The 15,404-nt window shown below is 37.1% G+C and overlaps 1 protein-coding gene across 5 annotated transcripts in view; it reads right to left on the bottom strand.

The window, feature by feature from the left end:
* Positions 1–15,404, bottom strand: part of zfh2 (Zn finger homeodomain 2) — a 107,433-nt gene that overhangs the window by 52,097 nt on the left and 39,932 nt on the right. For 3 of the 5 annotated variants that reach the window (XM_015515342.2, XM_015515343.2, XM_015515340.2), the window contains exons 3-4: positions 11,461–14,294; positions 7,027–10,210 (exon numbers count right to left, since the gene is read on the bottom strand). In XM_015515342.2, coding sequence (XP_015370828.2) covers positions 7,027–10,210; positions 11,461–14,294 — 6,018 coding nt within the window. Of the gene's footprint in view, positions 1–3,310; positions 5,130–7,026; positions 10,211–11,460; positions 14,295–15,404 lie in introns of those variants that run through there. The other 2 variants (XM_015515346.2, XM_015515345.2) reach the window with 2 other exon arrangements.

Here is a 15,404-nt window from a genome sequence, read left to right as displayed (position 1 = left end):
GAGGTATATTATATCCGTATATAATTGACGTGATGATGGTGACCGGCCGGCAGACGCTCATTAGAGAGAAATTATTATTATTATCATTATAACTTTTAATCGTAGGTATATACACCAGTAAATATGGAGTCATCTGACTGCGGCGGCGGTGGTAGAATTAAATTCCGTCTACTACCTTTTTTTTTTTTCTTCTTCTTTTTTTAATTCCTTTTTTTCCATATAATTTCCGTACACGCTCGTCGTCCGCTTTTCATCTCGCCCGCGCCGCTCTCAGCTCGGACGTTGTTATATTAGACGAAAAGCCAATAACGCGGCAGCGGCGGATTTCTAATCACTCCGGTAAAACATTAAGTACATGTGTAATTTCGGTCCATTACCCGGGCGGCGGCCGCAGTACACGATCGTACCGCTCAATCGTCGTAATAATATTATTATTACCGAACGCGGTATATTATAACTACCCATATAATATCCGGTCGACGTGCCCACGCGGAGAGCAGATCTCGTTTAAACGAAACCGAACTCGTAATAATAATTAGGGTTTATCGGGAGATTATAATTTCCCCGGCATACGCGATACGAACACGACGACGACGACGACGACGACGACGACGACGACGACGAGACACGGCCGCGGTCTTTGATGATAATAATAATAATAATAATAATAAACACGGTCCGTCCCGAGTTTTGTGCGTGTCGTTTTCTCACGTATCATCCGACGGTTAATTTTTTTCCACCGACGACCGCAACACACGTAAAATATTGTACGGCGGGCGGCCGTTGCGGTTTTCGTCGCGCGCAAAACCCATTACGGTATAGTGATATTGATATCCGTAATTATTATTTTCATTCATTTCGGTTCATTATTATTGTATTATCATATAGATTGGTTTTCCGACCGATTAATCGCCGCCATCGGCCGATCGCAATAATTACAGAAATTATTCGTTGCTATGGGTAATAATAATATACAATCATACATCTATCAGCGGTCAGTTACCTAGGCCGATGACAAGATTTCCCAAAACGAGACGGTGTTCGAAAACGAAAAAAAAGCGATCCTAACCGAATACTCACTCGTCATAAACAGTAGTCATCTATATATTGTGATTCTGCAGTTACCATAGATATTATTATCTGAGCTATAGATAGTCGTCGTTTTCTCCTTGGTGCGTATACGACTCGCTATTTTTCCTTTTTTCATCGATGAAGTGTCGGAAAATCTCGATCGCGTTTTAAATTATTTTAAATTTTATCCTGATATCTCGTCAGTGTCTACGGGATCATCCGGGCCTAGCGAGGTTGGCGACTGTGGTCCACGGCGATACTAAACGCGCGACGGTTACGATGAAAAAAAGAAATCACATGGCCAGTAGTGTTTAAATACGCGTGTCGTCATTCAATATCATTAATTATTATTATCATCCAGCATAATGTTACCTATACGGTGAAACGATTATAAATTTTTATTCGATCCTCCGTGGCTAATACGCAGAGAAGAAGTCCTCGTACATCGTAATTGTTTTATTTTTTCATCCCACCCGACGACGAAATCCTTGAATACGATTATTGTTGTTGTTGTTGTTATTATTATTATACCTATTCGTTATTATATTTCGTGGAAAATGATGGAAAAAAATAAAAACGAATATTCATATAAAAACGACACGATCGCCGCTTTCACCGGCCACGCACCGCGTTATTAGATCGCGGGAGCGTTATATAATATAATAAAAATAATAATCATAATTTTTTTTCTCCTTATCGCCGGCCTCCACTCGTTCATAGACACATGTTGTTATATATATACCTAAACACTTTTATTTCTTTTAATTTTTCTCGCATTAAATGTTACATTTTTTTTCCTCTGCTTTTCGTACGCCGCCGCCGCCGAGGTGTGATACGTAACGCACAAACGATTAGTTCCCCGTGCGCGCATACGAAATATTTCCTATATAAGTACACACATACCTATGAGTGCGGGAGGAAAGAGATATTTTACACGTAATAGATAATATTATGGCAGGCTAGTATACGTGTAGGTACACAGTTAACTATACCTGCAACGGTATATACATATATACTCGGTACACCGTGGTACCATGGTTCAGTTAACACAGGTATTATTATTATTATTGTCCTCGACTTCGGTGCAACCTTTATAATTTTATTATTGCCGCACCGTCGTCGTCTTCGTCGTTTCATGTATTATATTATTATTTTTCGTTATCTTCAGCTAAGCCGCCGCCGTTCATTCCTTTGGTGATTTTCCCCAAAACCAAAATAAAGCGACCGCCATTTTTTATCTCTACCTTTTTCGTCGAACTGGTTGCGCGCGTGCGCTCTGCTATATAGGTTTCGAGTACACATTATTTAATTTCGCGTACCACACGTCAAACATATTACATTATTGTAATGCGCAACACGAGCGCCCCACATGTATAATAATGAAATAAATTACAATATTATTAGCCGGTGATATTATAATATTATGTATAAGCATTAGAATAATCGTCGCGAACAGAGGGTTTTCCCGGTTCAGTCGACCCCCTCGGCCGCAAAACGAGTGTTTTTCCGTTACGGCGTCGGTGGTAGGTACCTACATAGGTGCACGCCCGCAGCAGGAAGACATATTACATATTACTATACGATTATTGTACCCTGCGATATGCAAATTTCGTGTGTTTATTGCGCGCGCGCGCCCTGCACCACAATGGTGAATTATTATTATTATAATTTGTATTTATTATTGTTATTAATTTTTTTTTCTTTTTTACCACACGCGCGCTCATTACAATAATATACATACCACGTATACGATGCAGAGTGTATAATATATATTATACTGCATAGACCGGGTGGTGTCGGCGACCCCTACGAACTTCCCTTCTGTATTCCAGTCAGCCAGCCATAGCAAGCTAGCGGACCCGTGCCGGACCTTTACGGGTGTCGTCATGCAAATATCGCGATCCCAGCACGAGCCAATCCCCAGCCTCTTAACCGTCGCCAACGCCCGACCCCTTTACTCGGATTTGACACTGCGCATGGGGAGGTTTGTCGTCCATCTCCGGCACATGTATTATATAATATATTATAAAATGTATTTCCGTCATACGCATTACACTGTGTCGCTTTTGTACTTATACTTATGCAGTATATAACTGTGCAAGTATAAGCGACTCTGAGATGGTGTATTGGTCAAAACAAAAAACCATTATACATAATATTAGACACAATCTAGGATCTACGTAATAAAAAAGAAGCGAAAAAACTCCTGCATCATGCAAAATAAAACGAAACACGTGTGTATTTTTTTTATATTGAGTATATTTCGTTTTCCTTTTCATTAATTTGTCTTGTTTGCAAAAAAAAATAATAATCATCATCATCATCATAATAATAATAAAATCATAATCATAATATAATGTACACATACAAAACGAAAAGGCATAATAAATAAAAATCGCTAAATAATAAAACGTATAAAACTATACAAAACGTAAAAAATAACTTGAAGTTATAGCGACATTATTTTTTTCTTTCATTATTTAGGTTTATTTTTATGTTTTTTTAAGTATAAAATTAATACATAATTATTTTTAAAACTATGATATATATAAAATGCAATCCTATCTAAAATTACAGTTTATCATAAAACATATGACGTGATTCGCAAGGGTAGACTCTATATATATAATATATATACACATGCATATCAATATATAATAAATAATGTATATGTATATTCGCTATAAAATTGTATTCAATATGTATTTATATATATATATATATATTAAGTATACATCACACTTATATTGTATACGTATATATAATAGGCGTACACAAGTAGATTGTTCAACGGTGAGTCAGCCGCCGAAGCGACTATTTTTTAAAATTAATATTAACAGTCAAAAAATAAACTTAAGAATATATAATATTTATATTATGTCTAAAAACTAACATGATATATGCGTATACAAACACATGTATATAATATATACAGGTATACATAAATATTTATATAGATATATATATATTTATGTATATATAAAATTATTGATTTTTTTAATATTAACATTAACGCGTTTATGTACACCAACAAGAAAAACAATATTTTTCTTATGAAAAACGTTTAAGGAAAGGCACAAAAATGTAACTAATCAAAAAAAAATTTTACAATGGGTGTAAATAAAAAATAAGTGTCGTGGAATCGAATCAACATGATGAAACCAAAAAAAAAGGAAATTTCATGAAAAATGTCTTTTGAGTAATAAATATGCTTATACAAACAGTCTTATAATTAGGGCTTCGCCGTTTTGCAGTGAAGAAAGTGTTGGTGGGATGGTTCATCTCATGGATGAGATTGGATTAAAAATTTAAATATAGCGAGACAAAAGGGAAAATATCCTAGCATATAGTACACGACGATGACTAACGAAATAAAAAACTTTTTTGGCCCTCCATTTTTTTTCATTTTTTATTACATAGAGCTTAGTTTACCCTCTCCGCGTCGTCGAGGGTGGCAATAATGGGCAACATATATTGGAGTCTTTAATGTATTGCGTATACAGTCGAAGCCTTTGAAATTACATTACAAAAAAGATAAAAAGAAAATAATAAATAACAAGCATAATCAAAATGCTAAATAATTATAAATAACCTAAAATATCACAATTGTCTAGGTAATAATTAATAACTAAAACGGTCAGACACCTGGCAAAGTATATAATATTATGTGTATAATGTCTGACGGCAGATTCGTCAATTTTATTGTTAATGTTTTTTTTTTCTTTATGATACTAAAATTGAATAAACAATTTTATAATTTTTAATTGAATAATAAATTAATAAAGACAATAATTCTGAATCACAAAAAGATAAAACATAGTATTAATGCGTTAACAATTTGTGTACAAATAATTAATAGGTATGATTAATACCTATGACTAACCTCGAACGGTTATTATATTATCTTATATATCTACAAGGTGTACACTCGGAATCCGATCAAAATATAAAATGGTGAAAAAACGTCGTCGACAGGGCCTGGTCTCCTGTGTTTTTGTGTTTTTGGAGAACAACATAATGTTTACGATTTTATAGCTCATTTATCACTCATTTCTATCCTACAAAAAAAGCGCAAAACAAAAGAAAAAATAAATAAATATAAATCATAAAACAAACGGCAAAATAATAATAATAATAATGCATGCAAAATAATATTAAAATTAAAAATAATAATAATAATGGTGAAAATAATAATATAATAATGTGTATAATGTATTAATTTGACGGGACAGAGTCGTAGACATATTATGACAATAATATGTACGCGGTGATATATTATTATGAGTGCCCGCGCGATTCCCATAACGTTAAAGTATACAATATAATATGAACACCAACGAACGATTATCGTCGCACTGAGAGGTGATGTGTCGTGGACCGTGGTCATTGTTGTGTGTGCGCGTTTATCTATACGACCGCGCTGGTTTACACTGGTCGTAAAATATATATATATCATTTTTTTCGATCTTTTCACACACACAACGTTGGCTACGGAGAGTCAACGACAGTTCGCTACGATACGTGCGGAGCAGCGGAAATAACTAAGTAGTTTATTTGTCACTGCAACGCTCTGTAGTCTGTACACATTATTTCATGAAAAATAACAGTATAATATAACACCAGGGTGATGCACTGATGCATATGCGTCAAATTCTCGTTTGTAGACAATTTGCCATGGATAGTGACGCGTCTCCGAAAAGCAATGATGGCAGTAAATCGAGTAAAACCGCCGATGTGCGGGTGAGACACGAGCCGAATTAATATTTCACCCCTATGATGGATATGGCGGTGAAAAACCAATAACGCCGTATTAAAAAACGTGGAGGCGACTGATATCGTCCGTAAAGCTTTTGCAGGTGGTCGCAGATTTTTCACGCCTATACATGTAGCCTATATACGGGTGTCAAAAACACGCAAACCACGAACACACTTGAAAACAGTTTTCGAGAAGCTACTTCCAATGATACACTACGCAACCGCCAGAATGTATAGGACAAATAAAATATTATTATATTTATATAATATAAATGTGTATCAAATCGGTTTGCCGCCGTTAATCAGAGTTCTCGAATTTTATATTTTTAACGGGGCCTATAACAATGAAAAACGTACCTCACGCACACACACTCACGCAGTACGGGCCCAAAATATGAGGGAATCCTTTAAAAACACACTCACACATATAACAAATACAGTGTATAGAAACGTTCTATTATTTCAATTCTTTTTTTTTTTTGTTTGGGGAGATGTTCCTTTCTCCGGTTTCACATTCGACGTAACGAATTTCTGTAATAATCTCCACTCGCACACATCACCGTTGCCGGAGAGCGGCGGTGGTTCGACATTGTTTCCAGAATATTAACGTACCCCAAGCGAATCCCAGCGCAGCACATTGTGCGCGCCACCGGAGATGTTGTACGTTCGATACGGAACCCTTTTCATTAAAAATAAAATACATACAGTATACATATACATACACATACATATATCAATCGGATCATGAAAGATTTGTACACAAGCATGTTGCATATTTTCTCGTTTATATTCTCTCGCGTTTTTTTAGTTTTCCTGCTTTCTCTCTCTCACTCACAGTCCCCGAGTAATAATAATAATCATAAGATATTTCGACGGCACGGTGTTTGACTTACGCATCACACAATTTGGACGCCAAATCAAATTGATTTTGTTATTGTTCGCTGGGTCACATCCCTGTAGGCATAATAGCTGTCCGTCATGTCATGATTTCTCAAACCGTGATGGTCGTAACCCAAGTACATATAACGGTACGTCTCCAGCATAATATGTTACCACTCGTGATCAATCGCATGGAGTTCGTTTAGTTGGGCATAATTCGTGTGCGATTGGAACACCGTATATCTCTTATACTACCGATAATAACACTAACACTAATACTAATACTTATACTAATTACAACACTGATTTAAGACTACTGACCTGGCGACGTCATCATGGCTGTGCCCGGGTGCATGAATCCTTGCTGGAAACTCACGCCTAGGTTGTACAGGTGCGGCAATAAGGCCAACTCTTCGGCGGTCATTTGCGACTGATCCTTGCCGTCGAGCTTCGCTATGGTAGCCATGGCCACGGCCTGTGCCACGGGAGACTGGCCTATGAGCCCAGCCAGCTGGAGCATTTGCAGCTGATTGACTTGCTGGTTGGGAAGGTTGTTGTTGTGCGGGTCGCCCGGAGTTGACGGCACCGTGAAGTCACCGTCACTACAGTTACCCGACATGTCAGAAACCGACATACGGCTCTCCACGTGCCCCTTGACCAGGGCGATGTGACGGCTGGTAAATATGTGGTCTTGGACAGAGTACTTATGTGTATACTTGAATCGGCAGTACTTGCACTCATCAGGCGGCCCCGTAAGATCTTGGTTTTGCTTGGTTTGCAATTTGTACTTTTTCTCCTTGGCCCGTGCGTTTTGGAACCACACCTGAACCACGCGCTTCGCCAAGCCGATTTCACGACCCAGCATCTCACACTCACCCATCGTCGGGGTCTTGTAGTCATCGAACAGTGCTTTCATCACTTTCACTTGAACGTTGCTCATCTGCGTCCGGTACCGTTTGTTTTGACTGCTACTGCTGCCACCCGGAGCGTTCACCCTTTGCTGACCGCTTTGAGTGCTTGATGCTGGTGATGCTGGGCTTTCGTCATCCATGATGTCCGTGCACTCTGACATGCTATCTTCGTCATCGTCCTGTTCTTGATCCATACGTAAATCCACAGGTTTGCTCAGATCTAGCGGACTGTCTCCTTCCGGTTTGGTTTTCTCACCACCTTCGGACAGAACGCCGTTCTGCATACTCGACTGTTGCATTTCCTCCATGTATCTCTTCAACGACTCCTGGTACATTTTACCCAGGTTTTCCACGTCCTCTGCGTTCTGATAGTACGGGTTCGGCGCGTATGTCTGATTCTTTTGCCCAATCTCGCTCATCTGGGACGATGCGAACGAGTCCATACTGACATCTTCATCCGGAATGTTGTCTACGTTTATGTATCCCCTGGAACACTGTTCCGGGTGTTTGGTCTGCAAATGCGATTCCAACGCCGATTTGATTTTGAAAATGGCTGAACAGAACGGACATCTCTTATTGATCGCCTGCGAATGCGCTCTGAACTGACCTTTTCGCTCTCTGGCCCTGGTATTTTGGAACCACACTTGAACAACGCGTTTCTTTAAACCCACTTCTTGCGCTATGCTTTCCAACATCTTTCTGGACGGATTGCTCTCGATCTGATATTTTTGATACAAGTAATCCAACTGTTCTGGTAAAATAGTGGTCCTCAGACGTTTGTCTTTTGTGAACTCGGTTTCTTTATCACTATGATCATCAAATTCATCGAACGATCTTTTATTATTCTGTTGCATCATTGACAAAATTAACGACGTAGGATTGGTGTTCATTTCGGATGTACCACTCATCTGTTGCGACTGAGATTGTTGTTGTTGGAGCTGCTGTTGTTGTTGATGTAATTGTGCTTGTTGTTGTAAAATTCCGAAAGCACTTTCTGGATGATAGGTAGGGAACAAATTTGGATTCATTAAATGCACTTGTTGGTGTTCTTTCCACTGATCAAGTTTTGTGAACACCGAATTACAATGTTCACAGTTATAAACGTTTTCTTTGTCATGCGAAGATGATGTTTGAATTGGTGATGTTGGATATGTCAAACTCGGAGTTGGTGTTGGAGTCGGAGTCATTGGATTAGAGTTAGCACTTTGTCCTTGATGATTTTCTACAGTGCTAGAATTGGAATCTTCGGAACTCAACGCAGCCGCAATGTGGGCGGCAGCTGCCTGAGCTTGAGCTGACCTTTTGGCGTCTTCTTCTTTGAAACAGTGCGTCTTTTGATGTCTAATGAGTTCATAATATCTCTGGAACACTAACAGGCATTTATTACACTGATAGTTTAAACCAGGTGTTCTTTGAAATCGATTTGATCCTTCTTCAACAATACCTGGTGCAGGTTCTGCAGCTGGCTGGTTTTCGTAAACTTTTCTAGCTTTTTGTCGGGCATTTTGGAACCACACGACGATCACTCTAGGACTCAGATTCAGTAATTTCGACAAATACTCGAGGTCATCGTCTTTCGGGTAAGCGTTGTTTTCGAAAAATTCTTGTAACACCTTGATCTGACAATCTGTAAAACGAGTTCTATTAGCTCGTTTACCAGACGAAGTGGAACCTCCGGAACCACCGCTACTCTGGTTCATCATGATTGAATGTGGAAACCCATCAGATGAATTTGGTGATCTACCAGGGCTAATGCTCCTCGGGCCCGATTGTGTGGTAACTGACATCTGAGGTGGGGACGTAAAACTCGATGCAGATATTTTCGGTGGTAGCATATTGCTGGTAGAAATTGCATTTGACATATTTATTTCTTGATGTTGAGAAGTTAGAATTGAGGACAAGGTAAGATTTTCGGCGGCATTTAAGTCTAGTGGAGACCTTCTGTCATGGTGAATGTACAGATTTTGTTTTTCTTCAACCGAATCTCTACGTTTAGACGGAGACTCGGGATTTCCCCAAGCAAATTTCGTTTCAGGCTGACTAGTTTCGGCATCTTTCAGTTCTGGTTTGACTTGCGACTCCATCTTCACCGGAGAATCCAACGGTTGTGTGGCGAACGGTCTCGAAAAGTTTTGAGCAAATGGCTGTTGTTGTGGAAATGTGGGTGTTTGACTCTGTGCTCGCACAACAGTGTTATTATTCGGGGTGCTGGTCTGTAGAGGCTTCTTTTTGGCGAATGTCGGTGTCTTAGGGGCTTCTTTAATGACAACGACGTCGGTGTTTTCAATTATTGGTATCGGTTGAGTAAGGGGCATTACTTTTGCCTCTCCAGTTTTCTCGTATTCTTCCAAATTCAACGTAGTCGATGGTGGATTATTAAAATTGTACGGAGAATCTTTGTTTCTCTGTCTTTCTTTGAACAATGTATTTCTAAACCAGTGTTTGATGACTTTGGGTGGGAGACCACTTTGACTGGCCATTTCTTGTATCTGATCTTCAGATGGAGAATTGTTAATGTCAAAGTGAGCACGTAGGATTTTCAATTGATCATCAGTGATGCGTGTCCTTGCTCGTTTTTGTTGCGAATTTTGTTGCTGTAAAAAATTAAACCATGACAATAAAACACTAATAATAAATAACTAAGCATTGCTTAAACATAAAATGCTCTATGAGAAATTAATGACGCAACATGGTTCAAGCATGAAAATTAAAATAAAAAAATATAGTAAAAATAATAAGCGTTGTACCCATATATTAAAAAAAAATTATAATAATAAACCTATTGTGGAAAATAAAATAATAGTTTCATATAGTTTTCTATTGTTAAATATATCTATATTTATTATTTATTTTCCGTAATAATTTTCAAATCGCTATGTATAAGTGTAATGAGCTTATTTTAATTTAGCTATACCTATAGTGTTTTAGCTATAAACGCAAAAATAAATACATTATTACATTGATAGCGTATAAGTATTAAAAAAAAATGTAGGTAATGAAAAATTATTTTTTATAAGCTACGAGGGAAATACTTTATTAATTTTATATGATTGATTAATTTATATTTATTTAAAACTAACTAATAAATTATAACGTATTAATTTAATATAAAAGATACATAACAATAACTAAATAATTAATATTTTATAATATTTATGTCATAAATTATTAATTTTTAAATATGAATAATGATATTATAGTTTAATTAATTAAATATATACTCGTATTATCTTATAATAATAATTATTAATTCTGTTAAAAGTTAACAAAAATAATTAGTTTTATAAATTTCTCATATAAATTTAATTCGTAAAAATGTAATTTTGATTTTAATAATTTTTATCATTACTACTATTTAATTTATGCTCAGTTTGATTAGATATTTATTGTATATACAATATACGTAACAGTAATATACATAATAGTCATAATATTAAATCTACTGAAATGTAACACATAATATAGAATATTGTATGTTATAAAAATAAATACGTTAATTTTATAATTGTATAATGATTGTAAGAAAAGAAAGGTATCGTTTAATTTGTTATTAAGTATATATAATATATAACTGTAATAATATTACAAACACTGATATGTGATACATATCTAACTCATATATAGTATTGTATATAATTTAGATAAATAATTTTACATGGAAAAATATATGTATTTTAAGCGTCTCCAGGTAATATTGGAATTAATTCGATGATAAAATTCAAAATTAAAATACTACCTATATATGTTTTTATCACTATTTTATATAATAAACAAATCCAAATTATATATTTTTATTTAATTTAACTCCCTATAGACTTATACAATAATCAAAATCAGTACTCACCACTTGTTGCTGTTGTTGGAGTAACTGTTGCTGTTTTGCCAGGATTCCAGTCGGGTCCATGGAGGAAGGTTGTTGTTGGAAAATTGTATTTTGTTGCGAACCCATTATTGATTCAAAATTCGGTGGCGGCATCATCATGGGAACCAGGGGTGGTTGTAGATTCATAGCGGCGAGCGCTTGCATGTTGAGGCCCAAAGGCAGTCCCATACCGAGGCCAGCCATACTAGCCACCATCATAGGGTTGAATTGTTGAAGTTGTTGTGTAAGTTGCGACGCTGCCATCGCATTAAATGCCGCTTGCATTTCGTTCAAGTGTTGAGCAACTGACATCGGGATGTTCGGTGGAACACCTGACATGTTCACGTTGGACTGTTCGCCAGTCGACGATGTGGCAGCGTTGGAAATGTAATCGACGTTTTCGGTTTGTGCTTCAATGTCCTGTTCGTTTTCTGTCTTGACAGAAACATCCTCGGACGGAGATCCGATCCTGGCCGTTGGAGTTGTGGTGGTGGACACGGATGTCGATGACGGCAATGACGTTGTGGTGTTGGTGGCTGGCGGTTCGTTGCCTTTCTTCTCTATCTCACATTTTATCTGTTTGGCATACTTTTCGAGGAAATCGAACGGCACTAGGTCCTTGTGGACTTCTTCACAATGAGCTTTCAACACCCATACACTTGAGAACTCTTTGTTGCAGTGAACACATGTCGACTTTGCAACTTCCGGCAGGTCCCCGGTATCTTCTTCATTAATCTCATTAATTTCCTCCTTGACGGCGTTCGCCTGCTGTTCCATTTCCATTTGAGCGGTGAGCTCTTGAAGCAACTTTTCATTTTCTTTACGCTTCTGGTGATTCTCGTTGAATTGCATCACCAGATCAAACCCATAGCTCTCCAGCAGCTTGTACATGTGAGAGTGCTTCTTACCTTGCAGTGCCAACGGTACCTTTAACAACTGTTCTTCAGTCAGTGTTAACTGCTGTGATGGCGACTTTGGTCCTTGAACAGAAGCGCCCAGGTTGTTGGCTGCAAACGCTAGCGTCGAATTCATTGGCAACATACTCATCGGTGTACCGAACATGCAATACAACTGCTGGTGGGTATTGAGTTGGTCTTGATTAGAAAACAACGCGTTGCATCGTTGACAACTCAGCTGGTTGCCTTTTTGGTGAATGTTCTGTTGTTGTTGTTGTTGTTGTTGTTGTGGTAGTTGTAATTGTTGTTCGTCTTTACTGGACGCTTGACTTTCGGCATCCTGTCGATTTTGTGATGGTGGTCGACTGCCCTGTTCTGGTTGCTCAATTATTGGCTTCGTCAAGTCCACCTGTCCAGCCAACGCAAGATCGTGCAACTTTGAAGCTCTAGTCTGATGCAATACTGACCTCATGTGAATGTCCAGTGTCGACCCTTGGGTATACGCAACTTTACAAATGTTGCACTTGTATGGTTTTTTGTCGTCATCTTCCGAAGTCGAGCCCGACGTTTTAGACGCCACATTCATGGCGGCGAAAGACGAATTGTTCGATACAATAGGCGTGTTATTGTTGTTTAGCTGTTGCTGTTGCTCTTGCATTGACCTCTTCAACTTGTGTAAATGAAGAACAGAGTTGTAATGCACCAAAAGTATGTTCTTTTGCGTGAACGACTCTTTACAAACCTCGCATTTAAATGGCCGGTTGGGGTCGAGATATTTTTCCATCGGATATGTCTGCTTTTCACCTTTTCGGTGTAAAAGCGTTTTGTTGTGGTGCGTCAGGTACTTCTGATTGGTGAACGCAACTTTGCATCGGTGACACTTGTACTTTCTTTCCGAATCATTGTATCCGTCTTCGGCTAGTGTCTGTCCGTTCATGTAGTCTTCAATCAGCTGCTGTTGTTTAAATGCGATAGAATCGTCACTATTGTCACACTCGGGTTCTTCGTCCTTTTCTTCTTCGTCGTCGACAGATTCATCAATTTCCATTTTTTCGTCAGCTGATTGTTCAAATTGAAGCATGGAGTTTTGTTTCAACGCTTCCAAGTCAGCTTGAGCCAGATCAGGATGAGCGGTTTGCAAGTGCTTTTGAAACGTGGCTACAGTCCTAAAACTACGTCTGCACAAAATACACTTCGTCAGGTCTCTGATAGCATGATATTGGGAATGTGCTTGCAATTTATCGAGCGTTTTGAACGCTAAACTACACTGGTTGCATCTGTATTTGTAAACGTGTTTCTCGGATACAAGAATGTTTTGCTGTCCAGCATGCATTTCACGGAAGTGAATGTGTAAATTCTGCACTGTAGTGAAATAAAGATTGCAACCTTTTTTCCAGCACAAGTAACCAGGTCCATTTGGTGTCTGTTTGATTTCGACGTGACCGGTATCGTTTTGGTGTTGACATAAGTCATCAATATTTTTACACAGTTTTTGGCATGTTGGACATTTGTTTTCGTCAGTATCTTGATCTAGGATTTCGTCAGATTTTTCTATTGATTTGTCTAAATCAGGTGATGGCGGACTTGTAGAAGTGTGAGGCGGACTCTGCTGTGAAGATTTTGATGAGTTCAACCAGTGCGATTGGTTGACCAAACTCAGCAGCCGTTGGAGACCTTCGGAGTTTACACTGTGAATGTTCATTAAATGTTTTTCGAAATTGATTAAATCTTCGAAAACGTCTTGGCAAAGTGGACAGTACAATTCGTTTTTCTTTTGGTCGGTTGGAGTTAAATGTTCTTGACTTTCGGTAATTTTTGGCGAGTTGCGATTGGAGTCCAATTCGAACTGTTCGGAACTCTCTGCTTTCACCGTGTCCATAGACATGTTTAGATTTTCATTGTCACCTTTATTTTCGCGATCTAAAAATTAAATTAAAAAAAAAAATTATATAAAATCTATATCCTACTATATAAAGTATTAACAATATTAAGGCGGCGTTGTGGGAACTGAAATCAACGGAGTATGAAAGCAACAATGGGCGTACCACACTTTGAATGAGTGAGCAACAAGAATAAGATTTTTGTTACCGTACAACCCGTCACTTTTATACAATTAAAGATAATTTAAAATGTAATCAAGTGTTTAGGAAAAATAACATTAAAGAATAGAAAAATAAAGACGCAACGGTTTATGTCATGTCATTGTGAGGTGGAACTTAATGTTAACTAATTAATGCAATTATTATCAAAACTTTATTTCGTGTTTTTTTTTATTTCTTTGATAGAAATTAACCTATAAAAGAAGTGAAGACATTTAATAATCATCGTGAGGTTCTCAACCAATGAGATCAATTCTTTACTCCGTAAATGGCAAACAATGATACACTTCTTCACGTTCAGAGGTCTTTGTGCTGTCTGATAATTAAACGTACAATACGGTAATGATTTACATTCACTTAAGTATGATTGTCAATGAGGATTTAATATGAGATATTGTTTACTGTGAATGGTACTAGCACGACTCAATTCAAAAATATTTACACATTAAGTATAGTGGCTGAGTATAATTTATTTACTTATAACAAATCAATAATAATACACAAACTAAAAACTTTATTCGTAGAAACGTTTTTCTATCATTACTATTTTATTAATATCGCTATTATATTTGATTATTTTTTTTTTTTAAATTGCCCAACTTAATTTAATTACTCAATTAAACATATTACCTTATATTTCAATTTATCGTTATGCTGCGAAGAAATACCGTGAAATAAACATATCGAAAAAATGATTTATTGTTTTAAACGAATAGTTTTGTTATAACGTAATTACATGGTATTTGTGATTATTGGTTTCAATGTTTATTCCTAATTTAATTACTATTTAATATTGTATAATTTCATTACATTAAAATTATTATTATATTTATACTAATGTACTGTACATTGTAATATAAACGAAACGTGTACTAAACTTTGCCCTCTATAGGTTTAATAAATGAAAAGATTATTTCCTATAAAAACGTAT

The sequence above is a fragment of the Diuraphis noxia genome, unplaced genomic scaffold (assembly GCF_037042655.1).
Source record: "Diuraphis noxia isolate RWA-SAM2 unplaced genomic scaffold, SU_Dnox_SAM2 contig0002, whole genome shotgun sequence".
In the NCBI taxonomy this organism is placed as follows: domain Eukaryota; kingdom Metazoa; phylum Arthropoda; class Insecta; order Hemiptera; family Aphididae; genus Diuraphis; species Diuraphis noxia.
This window is presented reverse-complemented; position numbering and strand designations above follow the sequence as displayed.